This window comes from Heterodontus francisci, chromosome 11 (genome assembly GCF_036365525.1).
Source record: "Heterodontus francisci isolate sHetFra1 chromosome 11, sHetFra1.hap1, whole genome shotgun sequence".
Lineage (NCBI taxonomy): Eukaryota > Metazoa > Chordata > Chondrichthyes > Heterodontiformes > Heterodontidae > Heterodontus > Heterodontus francisci.
In genome coordinates this window covers 26,139,186-26,160,253 of record NC_090381.1, presented here as the reverse complement: position 1 = coordinate 26,160,253, position 21,068 = coordinate 26,139,186, and the positions used below count along the sequence as shown (strand labels likewise).

General features: G+C 44.0%; 1 protein-coding gene across 1 annotated transcript in view; it reads left to right on the top strand.

Moving 5' to 3' along the window:
* Positions 1 to 21,068, top strand: part of LOC137375149 (glypican-1-like) — a 198,472-nt gene that overhangs the window by 151,143 nt on the left and 26,261 nt on the right. Inside the window, exons 4-5 of the mRNA XM_068041838.1 lie at positions 16,489 to 16,654; positions 18,577 to 18,707. Of these exons, the coding sequence (XP_067897939.1) occupies positions 16,489 to 16,654; positions 18,577 to 18,707 (297 nt within the window). The remainder of the gene's footprint in view (positions 1 to 16,488; positions 16,655 to 18,576; positions 18,708 to 21,068) is intronic.

Here is a 21,068-nt window from a genome sequence, read left to right as displayed (position 1 = left end):
TCCTTCCAAAGTGAATCACCTCACACTTTTCCGCATTAAACTCCATTTGCCATCTCTCAGCCCAGCTCTGCAGCCTATCTATGTCCCTCTGTACCCTACAACATCCTTCGGCACTATCCACAACTCCACCGACCTTAGTGTCATCCGCAAATTTACTAACCCACCCTTCTACACCCTTTTCCAGGTCATTTATAAAAATGACAAACAGCAGTGGCCCCAAAACAGATCCTTGCGGTACACCACTAGTAACTAAACTCCAGGATGAACATTTGCCATCAACCACCACCCTCTGTCTCCTTTCAGCTAGCCAATTTCTGATCCAAAGCTCTAAATCACCTTCAACCCCATACTTCCGTATTTTCTGCAATAGCCTACCATGGGGAACCTTATCAAACGCCTTACTGAAATCCATATGCACCACATCCACTGCTTTACCCTCATCCACCTGTTTGGTCACCTTCTCGAAAAACTCAATAAGGTTTGTGAGGCACGACCTACCCTTCACAAAACCGTGCTGACTATCGCTAATGAACTTATTCTTTTCAAGATGATTATAAATCCTGTCTCTTGTAACCTTTTCCAACATTTTACCCACAACCGAAGTAAGGCTCACAGGTCTATAATTACCAGGGCTGTCTCTACTCCCCTTCTTGAACAAGGGGACAACATTTGCTATCCTCCAGTCTTCCGGCACTATTCCTGTCGACAATGACGACATAAAGATCAAGGACAAAGGCTCTGCAAACTCCTCCCTGGCTTCCCAGAGAATCCTAGGATAAATCCCATCTGGCCCAGGGGACTTATCTATTTTCACACTTTCCAAAATTGCTAACACCTCCTCCTTGTGAACCTCAATCCCATCTAGCCTAGTAGTCTGAATCTCAGTATTCTCCTCGACAACATTTTCTTTCTCTACTGTAAATACTGACGAAAAATATTAATTTAACACTTCCCCTATCTCCTCTGATTCCACACACAACTTCCCACTACTATCCTTGATTGGCCCTAATCTAACTCTAGTCATTCTTTTATTCCTGATATACCTATAGAAAGCCTTAGGTTTTTCCTTGATCCTATCCGCCAATGACTTCTCGTGTCCTCTCCTTGCTCTTCTTAGCTCTCCCTTTAGATTCTTCCTGGCTAGCTTGTAACTCTCAAGTGCCCTAACTGAGCCTTCACGTCTCATCCTAACATAAGCCTTCTTCTTCCTCTTGACAAGCGCTTCAACTTCTTTAGTAAACCACGGCTCCCTCGCTCTACAACTTCCTCCCTGCCTGACAGGTACATACTTATCAAGGACACGCAGTAGCTGCTCCTTGAATAAGCTCCACATTTCGATTGTGCCCATCCCCTGCAGTTTCCTTCCCCATCCTACGCATCCTAAATCTTGCCTAATCGCATCATAATTTCCTTTCCCCCAGCTATAATTCTTGCCCTGCGGTATATACCTGTCCCTGCCCATCGCTAAGGTGAACCTAACCGAATTGTGATCACTATCACCAAAGTGCTCACCTGCATCTAAATCTAACACCTGGCCGGGTTCATTACCCAGTACCAAATCCAATGTGGCATCACCCCTAGTTGGCCTGTCTACATACTGTGTCAGAAAACCCTCCTGCACACACTGGACAAAAACTGACCCATCTAAAGTACTCGAACTATAGTATTTCCAGTCAATATTTGGAAAGTTAAAGTCCCCCATAACAACTACCCTGTTACTCTCGCCCCTGTCGAGAATCATCTTCGCTATCCTTTCCTCTACATCTCTGGAACTATTCGGAGGTCTATAGAAGACTCCCAACAGGGTGACCTCTCCTCTCCTGTTTCTAACCTTGGCCCATACTACCTCAGTAGACGAGTCCTCAAACGTCCTTTCTGCCGCTGTAATACTCTCCTTGATTAACAATGCCACACCCCCTCCTCTTTTACCATCTTCTCTGTTCTTACTGAAACATCTAAATCCCGGAACCTGCAACATCCATTCCTGCCCCTGCTCTACCCATGTCTCCGAAATGGCCACTACATCGAGATCCCAGGTACCAACCCATGCTGCAAGCTCACCCACCTTATTCCGGATGCTCCTGGCGTTGAAGTAGACACACTTTAAACCAGGTTCTTGCTTGCCAGTGCCCTCTGGCGTCCTTGTAACCTTATCCCTGACCTCACTACTCTCAATATCCTGCACACTGGCACTACAATTTAGGTTCCCATTCCCCCGCTGAATTAGTTTAAACCCTCCCGAAGAGCACTAGCAAATCTCCCCCCCAGGATATTGGTACCCCTCTGGTTCAGGTGAAGACCATCCTGTTTGTAGAGGTCCCACCTACCCCAGAAAGAGCCCCAATTATCCAGGAAACCAAAACCCTCCCTCCTACACCATCCCTGCAGCCACGTGTTCAACTCATCTCGCTCCCTATTCCTCGCTTCGCTATCACGTGGCACGGGCAACAACCCAGAGATAACAACTCTGTTTGTTCTCGCTCTAAGCTTCCACCCTAGCTCCCTGAATTTCTGCCTTAAATCCCCATCTCTCTTCCTACCTATGTCGTTGGTGCCTATGTGGACCACGACTTGGGGCTGCTCCCCCTCCCCCTTAAGGATCCCAAAAACACGATCCGAGACATCACGAACCCTGGCACCTGGGAGGCAACACACCAACCGTGAGTCTCTCTCGTTCCCACAGAACCTCCTATCTGTTCCCCTAACTATGGGGTCCCCAATGACTAATGCTCTGCTCCTCTTCCCCCTTCCCTTCTGAGCAACAGGGACAGACTCTGTGCCAGAGACCTGTACCCCATTGCTTACCCCTGGTAATTCGAAACCGCAACAGTATCCAAAACGGTATACCTGTTGTTGAGGGAAACGGCCACAGGGGATCCCTGCACTGCCTGCTGGTTCCCTCTCCTTCCCCTGACGGTAACCCATCTACCTACTTCTTTTACCTGAGGTGTGACTACCTCCCCATAACTCCTCTCAATAACCCCCTCCGCCTCCCGAATGATCCGAAGTTCATCCAGCTCCAGCTCCAGTTCCCTAACGCGGTTCTCGAGAGCTGGAGTTGGGTGCACTTCCTGCAGATGCAGTCAGCAGGGACACTCTTGGCGACCCTTACCTCCCAAATTCTGCAGGAGGAACATACAACTGCCTTAACTTCCATTCCCACTATTCTAAATTCCCAACAAATCTACTGAAAAACCCCCCAAAAAAAAGTCAAAACTTGTTAGCTTAGCAATCCGACGGACAGAACTTTTTAAATAAAAAGCTTACCTTATCAACACCAGAGTCCTTTTTTTTTTGTTTTTTTGGTTAGAGGAGGAGGGTGGGTGGGAGACACTACACGTGTAGTGTCTCAGGTACAGCCACCGCCCATATATATAGTTTTCACTTACCCAGCAGTCCCCTGGTTCTCCGAAAACAAAAGGGAATTAACTTTTAACTTACACTGAAATTGACCTCCCAGCTGTAAGTTCGCTCCGTACCTCTGCTTCTGTCCAAGCTGCTGCAACCAAAACTAAAAGAAATTGATTTTAAACCACCCAAATATATAGTTTTCACTTACCCAGCAGTCCCCTGGTCCTCCGAAAACAAAAGGGAATTAACTTTTAACTTACACGGAAATTGACCTCCCAGCTGTAAATTCGCTCCGTACCTCTGCTTCTGTCCAAACTGCTGCAACCAAAACTAAAAGAAATTGATTTTAAACCGCCCAAATATATAGTTTTCACTTACCCAGCAGTCCCCTGGTCCTCCGAAAACAAAAGGGAATTAACCTTTAACTTACACTGAAATTGACCTCCCAGCTGTAAGTTCGCTCCGTACCTCTGCTTCTGTCCAAGCTGCTGCAACCAAAACTCTGTATGTAGAATCAATGCTTTTTGCAGTGACTGGTTTACTGGTTACGGTTTGTCAGGCCACCCATAGATCTTGTCATTGCCTTCTCTCCTCTGCCAGCTATCTGAAGACTTTTCATGTCACTCTTCTGTCCTGGTCCTCCTGGAAACAATTGCTCCATCACAGATTTAGCAGTCCACACCACTTTTTTCAGGCCAAGAGCCACACCAGCTTCTAGCCTCCTGTTGTCTGCCCATCAAGGGCAACTCGGCCTTATGCCTACCCCTGCTGTGTGCAGGCCTCTCCTCCTGACGGCAGTGCCAGCTGCTCTGTCCTCCCAGCTTACAGTAGACATGAATTGCAAGAGTGCATTGAAGAGTCCAGAGAATAGGGACAAAAATGATTGCTGGACATAGGGCTGTAGGCTACAAGTGACTCCATCAGCCAACCCTGCTTATACTAGAGGGAATTAGAATGAATCAAGAATTTACTGTCCTCCCAGCAAATTTACACTTTTCCGATCTTGAAAATGAAGAGTTGTGAGCAGGGTGGTTGATGTGGATTATATGCTTAGAACCAGAGGACACAAAGATAAAATGAACAAAACTCATTAACAATTAGGAACAAAAGAACAGGAGTAGGCCTTACAGGCTCCAGCCCCTCGAGCCTGTTCCACCATTCCATGAGATCATGGCTGACCTGTGTCTTAACTCCAAATATCGCCTTTGCCCCATATCTCTTGATATCTTTCGTTAACAAAAATCCATCAATCTCAGATTTAAAATTAGCAATTGATTGAGCATCAGTTGCCATTTGCAGGAGAGTTGCAAACTTCTACCATGCTTTGCGTGTCGTAGTGTTTCCTAATTTCACTCCTGAAAGGTCTGGCTCTCATTTTTACACTATACGTCCTTGTCCGAGACTCCACAACCAGCAGGTATAAATGTTCTTTATCAACTCTATCTGTTCCCCTTAATATCTTCAAAACTTCAATCAAATTATCCTTAACCTTCTAAATTCAATGGAATACAACCCTCTTGTGTGTAATCTCTCCTTGTAATTTAACCCTTGGAGTCTAGCAATCATTCTGTTAGATCTACACTGCACCCCCTCCAAGGCCAATATGTCCTTCCTGAGGAATTTAATTGGAGATTAAATAGATAGGCAGAGTCCGTGATACAGTATGGGGTGTGAAAGAAAATTAAATGCATTGGTCCAACTGGAAAATACTGGCTGAGATCATTGTGTTTGTTGATTGAGTGGCTGGGCTTCACTTCATTCATAGAAATATTCTCATTAAGATTCGTACAACCCACATCGGAAAATGTTTGCCAAATCCTTTACTGTTGGTTTGCCAAAATGCTGATGCGATGATATGATTTATGTTAAAACAAAGTCTCAGCGCCGCACAGGCGATTCGCGTTGTAATAACACTTCACGACGCAACCTTTTCAAAATGGAATGTTGCTGAGCTCAGCGGCAGCGTTGGTTTTGGGGAGTGAGTGGACCTGACCGTATGAGAGAGCTGGATTACCATTGGCAGAGGGCCACTGGCTTCAATAATCTCATCTGGTCAAGTCTAATAAACCATCCTGCATTCACTGAGAAGACATTTCTTTTTGTTGAGTTATCTTCCCTCAACATCCCAGGCCTCCCGCCACTACCCTTCCCCACCCCCCACCCCCCCCCCCCCCCCACAACCCCCCATGCCCCCAGTGAACCTGTTAACTCCGGGTAGGGGATTGTGCTGCTGGAGCTGATCATCCTCTTGGCATTTTGCCCATATGGCCAAGAGAGAATTTAGACATTAACTGTGTAGGCTATGTGAGCATCAAATACTCAGATCAATGACAATATGATTTATATACAGAATAAAACTCCCTCTACATTGCCCTATCAAATGCACTCATGGCAAATGTAGTATGGGCTGGATTCAAGAGTTGAGCTCCCTCTCTGGTATTAGAGTTAGATAAGGAAAGACAAGAGGAAGCTCAAGTAGACCATAAATGCCAGCATGGACTGTTTGGGCCGAATGGCCTGTTTCTGTGCTGTTTATCCTATGTAATCCTACTTTGCCCAATTAAGCACTCCCATGTTTGGTATAGTATAGGTTCAATACAAAGTGAACTTCGCTTTACATTGTCCCATCACCTCTAGGTCAGGTACAGAACAATTTACCACAGAATAAAGCTTGTTCTACATTGCTACAAACACTCCTCGGTCAGGTACAGCACAGGTTAGATACAGAGTAAAGATCCCTTTATACTGCCCCATCAAACACTGTTAAGCCAGTTGCAACATGGATTGGATTCATGAGTAAAGTTTCCTCTACATTGTCCCATCAGGTTAGATACAGGTTAAAGCTCGACCAACTGGGTTACTCATAATTCAAGTACAGCGCCACCTACTGCCATCACACTTTGGTGTCTCTGAGTTTGTCGTATTGAATCATGGATAGTTTTGTTAAGAGCAGCAAGATGCAGAGTGTTTACTGCTGATACCGGGTCACTGAAACAGGAGCATTTCCACACCAACGGGAAAAAAAGTCCCAGTTGTAATTAATTGAGAGTCAGGTCCTGAGAGAGTGGCTGAATTTGTGGTCTGTGCACTAACTGTGTTCAGATGCTTTTTGAAATCTTGTGGAAGGCATCATTCCCCAGGGAGATTTATCCCTTGTAGTGTTGGTTGGTGTGCATGACTACAAGCGGTCTGTCAATCTTGAATTGTGTAACAGCATCACAATATGAATTGGAACATAATACAGCACAGAAGTAGGCCATTCAGCCCATCGAACCTGTGCTAGGTCTTTGAAAGAGCTATTCAATTAGTCCAACACCCCCACCCTTTCCCTGTCACCCTGCAAATTTTACCGTTTCAATATCCTAGTTTATTCCAATTTTTTTTTAAAGTTGCATTTTCATCTTAAATCAATATGACACATTGGCGTGCAAAGCATAAATTTCATTGTTAACTTGCTCTCATTGAGAAATAATTATTATCTCAGTGAAATGCATAGGCAACTTCTGGTTTGGGATTATCGTTATCACTCGACTGCTTTCAGTAGTCAGAATCATTGATTGATTTCCTATTCTAACACACTGTTGGGTCGTGCATTCCAGATCACAACAACTAACTGCAGAACTAAAATCTCCTCATCTCCCCTCTGGTTCCTTTGGCCAATTATATTAAATCTGTGTCCTCTGGTTAGCAAGCCTCCTTTCAGTGAAAACTGTTATCTTCTTATTTATTCTATGAAACGGCCTCAGAATTTTGAACACCTCTATTAAATCTCCCGTTAACCTTCTCTGCTCTGAGAACAATCCCAGATTCTCTAGTCTCGCTATCATATAAATATATGGCATCATTGTCCCATAACAGAATGCTTTACAATGATTGAATCATCTCTGTGCCGACATTTGAATCATTATACATGTCATTATATATGTTAGATGCTTCATATATTCTGTCGTCCGTTCCTGAGGCAGTTGACCTATGTTGATCCCTGCTGGGGTTGCTCAGATAGCTGTTCTTCATTTGTGAGCCTTAACACTTGAGCAGTGGCAGGTTATGCACCAGTGGGAGTCATTGTAGGCAAGCCTAATCCTGGCTTCATCCAGCACCCACACACACTTACACTTCCAATTGGATGGTGATCAGGAATGGAAGCCCACTGCACCATCCAGTACCTCCCCCTCTCAGGCTTATAGATTGCAACGCTGGCCAGTTTAATTCTGGCACTCATCCCTGCTGAGTTTAGAAGCACTCACCCTGGCAACCTAAGATCCTTTCTAACTGCTGGCACCTCAAGGGTGCTGGTTGTTCATGTGAATGAACTCCCTGGAGCCCACTTTCTAATAAGCCGGTGAGTCAGAGATGAGATGTACTGAACACTTTTAACCTACTGTACTCAGGTTGATGTGGTCCATGAAAGGATTTTGCACTATTAACAGAGCTGCAATCACATCTCTCCTGGTTTATGAAAGGTAATTGGGCTGTAATCATTAGTGGGATCTCCTAAAGTGGACAGAGTGAGAGATTGTGATGAGGGGTAATGGCACCAGCAGTGCTGCCCTTTCTGTGGGTGTTACAGATCCGGCAGCAGTAAAATTTGCATCTTGTTTCACAAGTACATGATTGGTGCTCAAATGATGCCTGCCTCTTGTGGTGCCAGGTTAGATCCCCTGAGACAGGTGAGCTGATCTCAGTGAGGACAATGAATTTTCTGCAGTTAGGAATTAATCTAAGTCAGAGGAGGGGAAAAAAGACATCAAGGTTTCCATTCCATTCTGGAAAGGATGAAAACGCTCTGAGGTCAAGTGCAACATAGGTTAGATTACAGAATAAAGCTCCCTCTACAGTTTCCTATCAAAGTGTGTCACAATCTTAGTCTCAGAGAAGCACCCACTACGGCACCAGCATGACATTTGTTAATCCTATACTCTCTGTAAGTGACATTGTCAGCTTATGCTGGACCTGGGGTGCTTTTGTACACCCACTAAAAACTGGATTGATGCTGTGCACTTTAATTACATGTTTGCAGTAAGCAGAGCGAGGAGGTATTTAGCCCTTGTGTCTGCGTTGGATTCAAGCCCAGCTTTCTGGTGTGAAAGGACAGCGTGGCTTAGATACAGAGTTAAGACCATTCCACCAAAGTACCTACCAGAGCTGTAAAATGCCATTTAAGACATCAAAGGCAGCAAACCAGCACAATATCACACTGTCAGCTCAAGCTGTTTTTATACTGCAACCAGGGACCCTGACCCTGATATTCCATTGCAAGTGAGATGTGCTCAAGGCCCTAGCTGGGGTGGGCATGGGGGTCCCAAAATGTGTGTCAATGTGAAAATTGCAATTCAAAAGTTTCCAATTGTCATGCAGATCCCCAGCTGCCAAGAATGAGGCATATTAATTTTGTCATATGAACATTGATTTTAAACTGTTGCTGGAGTGAAGAAATGGCTTGTTTGAAGATCACCAGACACTGGGCTGGAAGGACATTTGCAAACTAAGAGACACTACTTGTGGAGACAAAGGACTATTCCCTGCTCCAATTAACCCAAATGGATTTCGAGCACCAGACATTGAAGGGGTAAGGAAGCGCATTCCAGGCCCTGCTAAGACGATACAATCCACAGAGCCAGGACTGGTTAAACCAGCTTGTCACATGACTAACTGTGTGGTCCAGGTTTTTTGAACTAGCCACAGGACAGCTTGAATTCAGAAGGCGGTGTGCAACTGAAGCTGGAACAAGCAAGTCTCTCACCTGGCTGTCTCTCTCTCTCACTTTCTCCCCAGGCCAGTGGACCCATGGAATACACATAAACCTCAAGAGAGAAAAGACTCCTACATTGGAACAAGTTGAAGCGTGAACTGAGCCCAAACGAATTGCAAGACTTACCGGCAGCCAAAGACTCCACATTGAACTTAAAGGACTGTAACTACCAGATAGTGCCTGAAACTTTCCCCCTTATTCTTTCTACTTTTTCTGTCTCTATCTGCATGTGTGTTTATCACGTATGCATGCCAGTGTCGTCACGTCGCATATTCGTGGTTGTTAACTGGATTAGAGTTTAAGATTAGTAAACTTCTGCCTTTCTTGCTTAAATATAAGGAAACAGGTTTGATTTCTTTGCCTTACAATTGGAGCAGTGAACAAGGATTCAGTAAGTGGGAGCTAAAAACAGGGTGTTTTAAAATTAAACCCTGTTACGGATAAACCAGGCAAAGGCTGAGAGGGAACCCCTAGACCCCTTATCACCTGGTCGTAACACAGTAGTGATTCCAACAGGTCCATTCAAAATGTAGTTTAGCAAATTGACTAGCATAACAACTTGTATTTATGCAGTGCCTCCAATGTAAGAAAATGTCCCAAGGAGCTGCACAGGAGCATAAATCAGACAAGTGTTTGAATGCCTTTGCTTATATTCATTCAAACACACAATGACACCAGAGTTGAGAGGTGATGGTTATGAAGAAATGCTCGAACGACTGAGACTATTTCACTGGGACCGAGCAAGTTAAGGAGGGGTATAATGGAGGTTTTTAAATTATGAAAGGATATACTGTGAACGATTTGTCTAATGGTTGGTGAATCAACAATAATGGGGCACAGACTGAGGATTATCACTGGAAGAATGAAGGGAGAACTCAGAAGATATATTTTCACCAAGAGGGTAAAAGAAACATGGAAATGCAATTGTACGTGAGGTAGAGACTATAGTTATTTGAAAGGCAGTTGTGTAATTATTTGACACGTAAAAATATGGAAGCGTACAGAGAAAAAGCCTGGGAATTGGATTAAAAAGACCATTCTCATTGAGGAGATAGTGTAGTCAAGATAGGCTAAATAGCCTTTAATGCTGTAATGATTCTATATATGCATACCATTCTTCAGATATTCTACCAGCCTCAGAGTCTCCATGATTGCCACTTTGCCATAACTCCCTGACTGGGCAACATAAGAGTGGACAGCAAAGGCATAAAATAACAAATAAAAATAGCTGTAGCAAAGTGCTATAAGATGGAAGTGGAATAGAGTGACCAGATATTAGAGGGGAAACTATTTCTAGACATTGGGGATGATAATGCCAAACTTCACTTGTGATGTGAAGCCTCTCTATTGTCAGGCACCTGGCAAGACTACATGCTAAACTACATTTCACCACATGAACATTAAAACTTAAAATCGCAAGCCCCTGACTGGAAAGATATTTGCATAGGAACAGACAGCATTGGAATAATGGGGACCCAGTCGTTGCTTCCCCAATACACAGAAGAAGTGGTCAGACCAGTTTTAGTCACATGACTGACTGTGGGAGTTTTTTGAATTTGAACTTCCAACAAGGAATTTGAGATCAGAAGGCTGTTTTTCTCCTGGACTGAGAACATCTATCTCCTGTCTGCTCTCATCTCACTCACACCAGCATTGCAAACCATTGAAGACATATGAACACTAAGAGAGAAAAGTCTCCTGCAGTGAACAAGGTTTACGAAGAATACTGGGCCCCAACGAAAAGCAAGACTACCTACAAATTTAAACAGTTCCCCACTGGGTCCTGGGTTGGAGTCAGCTTCTTCCGCCTCAGAACTTTCACTGGAGTCAAGCCCACTCTTTTGTTTTAGTTCTGGCTTTTTTTAATTTGAATACCCTTTCTCACTCCCTTTCGCTCGCCTGCCTCTCTTTTTCCTTTTGAAATGCTCTCTCTTTTTCCTTTTCCTCTCTTTCTTCCTTTTCCTTTTCTTCTCCTCTTTCAAGTTCAAATTTTTTCATTTCTTTTTCACTTTCAAGTTCAAGCTGCTTCATCTGCAACTGAAGTCTAGCTAATTCAACTGAAATATCATCTGGATTGCCTTTTCCTTCTTCCAATTTCAAATGCTGTGCTATTATCTCAATTATGCCTACTTTCTTAGCCCCTGGTTTTAACTGTATCTCCAACTTTTCTGCCAATGCTTTTAGCCTAGTCTCGGTTAAGATTTGCAAATCATTCAGGGATAAATCCTTCCTCTCCAGAAAGGTCGTAGCAACTGCCAAAGCCATTCCGGGAGTGTAAACTTTACTCTAATGCACAAGAAACCTGGTGTTTTCCTTTTCCCCTTTTAAATTCTTATTAGCACACTGACAATTACACGTCATCGGCTTTGGATTATCCTGGATAAGCCCCCAATTAGATGTTACGACCGAGGTGGGAAGAGAGCACTGTCTTTCTCTAGTTCCACTTCTCCACGGCTTACAACATATATTTAAATGTCTACCCAGATACCATTACGGCCAATTATATACTCTATTTTTATTTCAGAATAAAATACACCAACCAGGTTTCTTTAATAAACAACAATTTTATTAATTTATTATAAAACAAGAGTTATTCAGTAAAGATGCAAAGCACTAACGCACACATTGAAGTATGAAAGTTCCCTTTTAAATTAGCCAATTTGAGAACATAATACATGCGGCAGTTCATGAATATATCTCGTATCAGTTCAAGAGCATACCCCATAGTCTCCTTTATGGTTTTAGCATGGCAGCCAACTTACTTACTGAAGTTGCTAGTATGTTGGAGATGCCATGTGGTTCCCCACTGACAGAGAAGGTGGTGCCTGATGTTACATTCAACCATTGGTGCCAGCTTGCAGCAGCTTCAATTCCTTGACTGCGCTGAGCTAAATATTCTTTGCTTAAGGCAGTAGTTTGGGATGGTTCACTTAGCCTCAATGTATCGGGCTAGGTACACTGAGAAATCAACCGGGGTTCCTCTGCTGATTGCCATTCAGCGAACACCGCCCCCCCCCCCCCCCCCCCCCCACCACCTTTACTAGAGAGAGCATGCAGGAGGACAGGATCGGGCTCGGCTCTGATGCTTTCCACTGCAGTGTAGCTCAGCAGTGCTCACCGGCCAGAATCAAGGATTAGCCATTTTAATTAAGGTATTGGAGGCTGCTGACGCCCCTGGACCTGTACTCAGCAGGAGTCAAGAGTGCTGAAAAAAAAGGAGAAAATTGGAAAGAAAGGGTGTTGTGACCGGCTGTGGATTGTGAATTTTAAAAAGGAGTGGAGCAGTTGGTGGTGATGCTAGTGTTTCAAAGTATTCTGCCAAATTTTGGCAGTATGCAAAATGCCCTGCCTGAGCTGTTAGCTGTTCTGCAGTTTGAAGGTGTTCTTGGCAGTAAATGGGATAGCTGTTTACTCCAAAACTGGGAATGATGCACTCCCACATGGCCTCCTTCTTTCACTAATCCGCCCAACCCCGTTTCCTACAGCTGTGAGATTTTTTAAAACCCTTTGTTTCTAGTTCCCTCATCTGAAGGGTTTTCCCTTCAAGTTTGTCTATTGGTAGATGCATTTTCCGGTTTGACCTGCCAGTTAGCTGCAATGGGATGGGATTCTGAGGGACTAGTCTGCAGTAGAGGCCCAGACTTTCACCCAGAAAGCTCCTGTTTGTGGTGACTTGCCATGATTTAAGCAATTAGCCCTTTAGTTGAATCAAAAAAAAAAGTTCTGTGTTGGCATTCGGGCTCAAGTGCCTCCAAGTTATTCTCTCACTAGTTTACCTTTTGTTTGTCAGCTCAACAGTACAGAATGATAAAATCCTTTTGGCAGTTGTGCCTGTGCACCTGTGTGTCGAAGGTATGTAAGGGCAGATTTTAATTATAAGGTGTTACAGCACCAGACTTCCCCCTAAAGCGATCTGTGCTGAAAAGATCCTCCCACCTCCTGTTGAGAAAATGCCTGGAAATCGTGATAAAACTATAGCATGTCCACCCAACAAAGGCACTCTTGTTATTGAGAAGACAGAGCTGTCAGATTACATCATAACAAATGGAAAGCAGCCGTCTCCTCAAATTAGCTGGTTTTATTGGAGCGCATCTGTGGTTTGCTTTATTTTACATCCTGCCAATATCTGGAAAGCGATGGAGCAGAAGCATGGGAACATTTATTGGAACCTTTCTAAAGTTTTCATGTTCCTTCTAAGGTGTCAGCTTGGTTCAGTAGGTTGCGCCCTCACCTGTAAGGTAGAAGGTCCTGTATTCAAGTTAAAATGCATAACTTGAGCCAGTAGTCTAGGCTTCCACTTCAGTGAAGTATGGACAGAGCACTGCACTCTCAGAGGTATCCCCTTTTGGATGGGAGTAGTGACAGCACATAAGTAAGCCATTTGGCCCATTGAGTCCTTGTCAGCTCTTTGTAGAGCCATCGAATCAATCACGTTCCCTGACTCTATCCCTGTTGCCCTGTATTACAACCAGGTGAGAAGGGGTCTAGGGGTTCCCTCTCTGTCTTTGCTGGGAGAGTCTCTAATCATTTAGTTTTTAACAACAAATGCAACATAATCACTGATTTTTGGAAAGCCAAGCTTAAAATTGCCTAAGAATTTCTGAACTTAACAGGACTCTTTATAAAGCTGGTAGAGCATCAATGACCTAATCAACTCTTTTCTACCATTAACCATTTAACAGGTATTCCCACGGAGGCACAGCATTACAGTGTTGCATTGTCACTGAGGAGAGGGCTATGTGGAGGTTGGCACTGCAGCTCAGGTCCACTGGTCTTGCATTGCACTGTACAGCTGCTGTTTGAGAATGGTGCCTCTTGTATAACTACATAGTGGTGCTGAGTTAGGAGAGTATGGAAGAAGCAGAAACTAGATTACGCTATCTTCTAATTGAACAGAGCACACCTGTTACTAATCATCTCACCACAGGGTGCAGAGTCTTCAAGGGGGAAGTAACTTCATTGGAAGGAGTATGAAAAGCCTCTGTAAGTCAAGGGGCCGAACCCTAGGGCCACTTGTGGACCCCTGAGCTCTTGTAATCAGCCCATTAATGCCAATGCTGCTCAATCCCATTTGCCCCTGTATTCCTTCACTGTTAGTTCATTCCAGTTTGAATTTTGTTGACTTGGAGCATTGGACCCCTAGTTAGCTCAAGCTGCTTCAGCATTTCGCATTCTTTCTGGAATATTCTTTCTCTGTCTCCTCTCTCTCTCGTTCCTTCTACTGTCTTTCTTTCTCTCTCTCCTATATTTCTTTCTCTTCATGTTCCTTCTGGAAGGCTCTTTCTTTCTTCCTCTCCTCTAATTCTTGCTTCCTCTGTTCCAATTATATCTTTGCTAACAATACCCTGTCCGAGTCTGCTTCTAACACTGTTTCTGATTCTTCAGATTCAGGAGAAAAATGGTTGGCCACTAATCTTAGGAGTTCAGATTTCCTAGCCTTGCTAAATACAGTGATCCCACACTGTTCAGCCATTTTCCTCAACTCCTCCACAGACAGTGCTTTTAACTTATCCCAAGTTACTTCACCCTGGCTTGGGAGCTACTAGCTTCAGTCGCAGACATGTGAGTATTTCAAGCAAACACAACCACAAGAAAACCTGTATTGAAATCTTGCACTTTGTTTGGGAACAATTTCGCTTCCCACTTCCAATTTTTCTCGTTTGTCCGTGGGTCAACCCTGGATGATCTCCCAAATTTCTGTTACGACCAGGTGAGAAAGGCGTCTTGGGGTCCCTTCACCTAATCTTACCGTAACAGGGTTTAATTTGTTACACACCGTGTTTTTAGCTCCACCTTGATGAATCCTTGTTCACCGCTTTCCAATTATAAGGGAAAGAAACCAGCACAAACAGGTTTTCTTAGGTAAAGAAGAAAGATTGAAATTTATTAAACTTAAACTCTAATTTGGTTGACGCCTATGGATACACAAAGCGCCCATGCTAGCATATGCAATACATGCAAAATAGAGATAGAAAAGAGCAGAAAAAAAATAAAGTGAAAAGTTTGAGGCAATATCTGAAGAGTTTTTGTTATGGTTCTTCGAGCTCACTGTAGAGTCCTTGATTGTAGATAGATCTTGCTTTTCGTTGGGGCCCAGTATTCTTCTTAAACATTGTTCACTGTAGGAGACTTTTCTCTCTTGGGGTTCATGTGCCTTCAGTGGATTCAGAGGCTTGTGAGAAAGAGATGGGAGCAAACAAGAGGGATCTTCTCAGTCCAGGAGCAAACAGACATTCTCAGTTCAAACTGTTTGTACAATTCAGAAAACCCTAGGTTGCCAAGCAGGTTAGTCATGTGACTAACTGGTCTGACCACGTCTTGGATTGTATCACCTTAGCAGTCTCTAGAATGTACCCCTTACACACAATACCTGGTGATCAAGGTCCATTGTGGGTTGAATGTGTCAGGGAATGGTCCTTTGTCCTTCCAATCACTGTCTGTTAACATTCAAATGTCTTTTCCAGCCACAACTGAGCTGTTTTAACAAGTCCTTTCTTCACTCCAGTAACAGTTTAAAATCAATATTCATGACAAAATTAATGTGCCTCATTCTTGGCAGCTGGGGACCTGGCATGACAGTATTCAATTTTTTTCTTTAATAGACGAGCTGTTTTCCTGCAGCTGTTCTTGAGTGAGGCACCGAATTAACACACTGCCATTCCCCTCTCACCCTACCTTTGAACCTAACTCCTCTGCTGCCTCTAAGGCTCCTCTATAAACCCCAGTTAATAGTTGGATGAGGACATGACATGCTGATGTAATAGGGGGCATTATTCTGAACTTGGTTGGGGCAAAGGGAGGGGAACCTTGCTGTCTGTATGTGTTGTGTCAGAACTGGGGATGCTAAAAGCTGATACAAGCCTGAAATGGAAAAGTAGGGCTCGTTCTCCTCAAAGAAAAATATTTTTGAATGAGGGCAACATTTCTCATTGCCCTGGTGGCATTGGGACTGGAGTGACTTGGCTGGTAGGCTGTCTTGCTTGAAGGTTATTAGTGTTTTGTAATTGTCATTTTCTGGAACATTGACAGGAGTGTTTTCTTAAATTTAATTTCACTATCTGCCATGGTAGGTTTTGAACTCTCAACCTCTGGGTCACAAGTTAACCACAAGGCTGCTGCAGCTATACCTCTCTATATCTGATAATAAGGCAGAGGGTTTGGGACAGAACAGAGGGAAGCTTTATCCTGTGTCTGCCAGTGTTGTACTTAACCTGGGCTTATCTGTTGGCATTCTCAAGCACTAACATCGCTCACCTTGAAAAGGACAAACATTCACTGAGGAAGATGCACATTGCAACTTTGGGCCCTTGTTGGACAAATCTGGCTTTGACTGAGGGGTAATTCTTTTCAAAGTATTCAACGTTGTATTAAATCTTTCCCCCCAGGTGCCTCCAAGCCCAGAGTGTGTACGAGCCATGATGAGATTGATGTATTGTCCTCACTGCCGGAGCATGGCAAATGTGAAACCCTGCAACAACTACTGCCTCAACATCCTGAAGGGCTGCCTGGCTAATCAGGCTGACCTAGACAGTGAATGGAGGAATCTAATCGGTAAGGTTGATGGGGGCTGGGGGCACCAGTCATGGACACTGAACCTCAACGTTAGGTACCTCTGTAGATCCCTACTCAACATCTAAAGGATTTTCCTTCATTCCTCTTGATTTTTCCATTGATTTGAACACATATGACAGGAATTTCCATGATCAGATGCCATACCTTCGGCAGGAAGCCCTGTTACCGGGGTTTGTCTGAGGTTCCTGCTAATCTATTGCCAAACTTCGGCGGATGATTGGGAGAAAGCTTTAGGAGATGACCTTCTCTTTAAACCATGGGTGCAGATGGCATCATTGGGAGAACTGACTCCTAAAGGTGATAGTGTGAGGGAGCTGGATTAACATCAGTAGAGATACAGTCAATAACACAGGGTGCTGGGGAGGGGTTACTGTGTGACAGTGTGAGGGAGCTGGATTAACATCAGTAGAGACACAGTCAATAACACAGGGTGCTGGGGGAGGGGTTACTGTGTGACAGTGTGAGGGAGCTGGATTAACATCAGTAGAGACACAGTCAATAACACAGGGTGCTGGGGAGGGGTTACTGTGTGACAGTGTGAGGGAGCTGGATTAACATCAGTAGAGACACAGTCAATAAAACAGGGTGCTGGGGGAGGGGTTACTGAGTGACAGTGTGAGAGAGCTGGATTAACATCAGTAGAGATACAGTCAGTAACACAGTGTCACAGGTATAATTTGTGATGAGTTAGAAGATTTTAACCAGGGCAACATTAGGGCTGTAACTGGCCTGCATGACCTGAGCTCGAGGTGAAAATATCAGCCTAGCTCCCAGGTATTGCTCAACAATGTATGTTCATATCAGGTAAAGAGCAGAACTGGGATTAGATGTGATGCTTTGCACGGCTGAATAGCCCAGTGACATCCACTCTGAGTTCACACATAAAGAATAGCCACTTTGTGGAAAGAATCATAGTATGGTTGCAGCACAGAAGGAGGCCATTTGGCCCGGCTCTTTGCAAGAGCAACTCAGTTAGTCTCAATCCCCTGCCCTTTCCCCGTAGCATTGCAAATTTCTTCTCTTCAGGCACTTGTCTAATTCCCTTTTAAAAGCAGTGATTGAATCTGCCTCCACCACACTCTCAGGCAGTGTATTCCAGATCCTAACCACTGCTCGTCTAATGATGACCATGAAACCATTGTCGATTTTTGTAAAAACCCATCTGGTTCACTAATGTCCTTTAGGGAAGGAAATCTGCCGTCCTTACCTGGTCTGGCCTACATGTGACGACAGACCCACAGCAATGTAGTTGACTCTTAAATGCCTTCAGTGGGCAATTAGCGATGGGCAATAAATGCTGGCCTAGCCAGCGACACCCACATCCCATGAATGAATAAAAAACTGATCCTAAAAACTCGCTGTGTAAAAAGGTTTTCCTCATGTTGCCATTGTTTTTTTGCCATTTACCATAAGTCAGTGTCCTCTGGTTCTTGACTCTTCTACCAGTGAGAAGTTTCTCACCACCTACTCTGACTGAACCCCTCATGATTTTGAACACCCTCACCTTGAAAAACACAAAATGGTTACAAGAGTGCCCAGTGCCTCCAGAGCTCTACCCTGCTCCCTCTAAAGAGCAGGAGAGAAAATTGGAGGTGGGAGAAAAAACTTACATAATTTATCAACATGCATCTTTAACATGGAAAAATATCCAAAGATACATCACAGTTGTGTAATCAGGCAAACGTCAATGCCAAGTCAAAGAAGGAGACAGTAAGAGGGGTGACAAAAAGCCTGGTCAACCAGGTGGATCTTAAGGTAAGTCTTAAAGGAAGACAAGGAGGTCGAAATGCTGAGAAGTTTAGGGTGGCAATTGCAGGGGATAGGGCCTGGACAGCATACTTGTACAGAGCAATCTGTAGGTGGAATTAAAACACTGATTTTAACTATTCTTATTATTTCAGACTCTATGCTTCAGGTGGCTGACAGGTTTAATGGACCGTCAAACATGGAGTCGCTGGTTGATACAATTTATGTGAAGATCTCTGAAGCAATACAAACCATGCGAGATAACAGAGCTCACATCTCATCAAAGGTAAGGTTAGTCAAGGCAGAGAGTGAATTTCGGACTTGGAAGCAGTGGATGGCACAACGAGCTAGAATTCTGCCCTTTAACAATAGCAAGCGATGTAAAATGCTCCTGTATGCCTGCTATGAGAGATGGGTTTGGACAGACTTGGGCCAGTTCTATTCAATGCAAATCGCCAGTACAAAATTGCCCATCGTTGGGTGCTAAGTGGCACTGAGTTGGCATCACATTCGGGTTATGCCATAGGATGGCTAGTACATCTGATGGAATTATAATACGGCTGCAGTGCAGGAGGGGTGTGTTAATCTGTGGTTCAATTGTGGAATCAAATTGGGAGCCATGATGAGAATTAGGAGCCATGGTTGGGATTGAATTTGGATTTGGGAGCCATGGTTGGAATTGGTTTGGATTTGGGAGCCATGGTTGGAATTGGATTTGGGAGCCATGGTTGGAATTGGTTTGGATTTGGGAGCCATGGTTGGAATTGGAATTGGGAGCCATGGTTGGAATTGGATTTGGGAGCCATGGTTGAAATTGGATTTGGATTTGGGAGCCATGGTTGGAATTGGAATTGGGAGCCATGGTTGGAATTGGATTTGGGAGCCATGGCTGGTATTTGATTTGGATTTGGAAGCCATGGCTGGAATTGGATGTGGATTTGGGAACCATGGATAGAGTTAGAATAGGAAGCCATGGTTGGAATTAGATTTGGGAGTCATGTTTGGGATTGGATTTGGATTTGGGAGCCGCGGTTGGGATTGGATGTCGATTTGGGAACCATGATTGGAACTAAATGGCTGCTAAGGAAACCCGACCCGAGCCCAAATGCCGGACCCGGAAGCCCGACACGACCCGACCTGAACCCGACACATGTCGTCGGGTCCTGTCGGGGTCGGGTCAGGTAGCAGGCCTTTACAACAGTACATGGGTAAAGGCCGGCTACCCGACCCCACCCCGACGGGACCAGACGACATGTGTTGGGTATGGGTCGGTCGGGCTTCCGGGTCCGGCATTCAGGCTCGTGTCGGGTTTCCTTTGCAGCCCTTTAGTTGGAACTACCATTTCCTGGTTTTGGAGCGTATGTTGATTGTCTATATTCAGCCTGATCTAATAAAGCACATTTTACTATGCTAAAGGGGCTATATCAATGCAAGGTGTTATAGCTTGGTCACTGAGTTAGTATTGGCTGATGTATATAGAATGAACACATGCGAGTCAGCGGTCCTACTCAGGATACCCAGACAGTACACAGGACTATTAAAGGACACAAGGTTCCAGATCTACCCAGTATCCATGCTCTGCTGGAAATTCCACCCCAACTGCCAACCTGAAGGTCTGGGTATACATACTAGAGAGGAGTGGGTGGGTAGGTGCTGGTTCCACATTACTACCTTACAATGGACAAAGTGGGCACACAGAAGGTAGCTGCAATCCTCCAGTTCTGCTCTCTTATGCATCCCTGAATTCCTTCACTTCACCACAGGCATTCTACCTAGGCAACCTTTTTTACTTGATGAGCCTTTTTAAAAAAATGCCTAAAATAAAAACTATTCAGAGCTGCAAGACAAAAATTTGGCATTTCTAAACCAAATGCATGGCAAATTGCCAAATGTCTCTGGTAGAATGTTTCATTTGCATACATAATAAATAAAATGCATGTATTGAATTGATGTATCAATAGAAAAAAATAGAACTAACTTTAAATTACCATGTTTTTTGACATTTTTTGCCTCTTTTTATTTTTTCTGCACATTTCCAGTATATGGATGTTCAGGTTTTATGTGTTAATTCGCATGAATTATGTATAAGCATGTTTGAAAAGAAAATGTTAAAATGGTGAACCATATTAATTTAATGGAAAAACAGCACATTTCCACTTTGAATAAAAAAGAAATAAGAAATGTACGTATAAAACTGAAAGAATTAATGCTTTTTGTCTTTATGTTTAGAGTCATAGAGTTATACAGCACAGAAACAGGCCCTTTGGCCCATCGTGTCTGTGCCAGCCGTCAAGCACCTATCTATTCTAATCCCATTTTCCAGCATTTGGCCCATAGCCTTGTATGCTATGGCTTTTCAAGTGTTCATCTAAATACTTCTCATATGCTGTGAGGGTTCCTGCCTCTACCATCTCTTCAGGCAGTGTGTTCCAGATTCCAACCACCCTCTGGGTGAAAACATGTTTCCTCAAATCCCCTCTAAACCTCCTGCCCCTTACCTTAAATCTATGCCCCCTGGTTATTGACCCCTCCGCTAAGGGAAAAAGTTTCTTCCTATCTACCCTATCTATGCCCCTCATAATTTTGTATACCTCAATCAGGTCCCCCCCTCAGCTTTCCATGCTCTAAGGAAAACAACCCCAGCCTA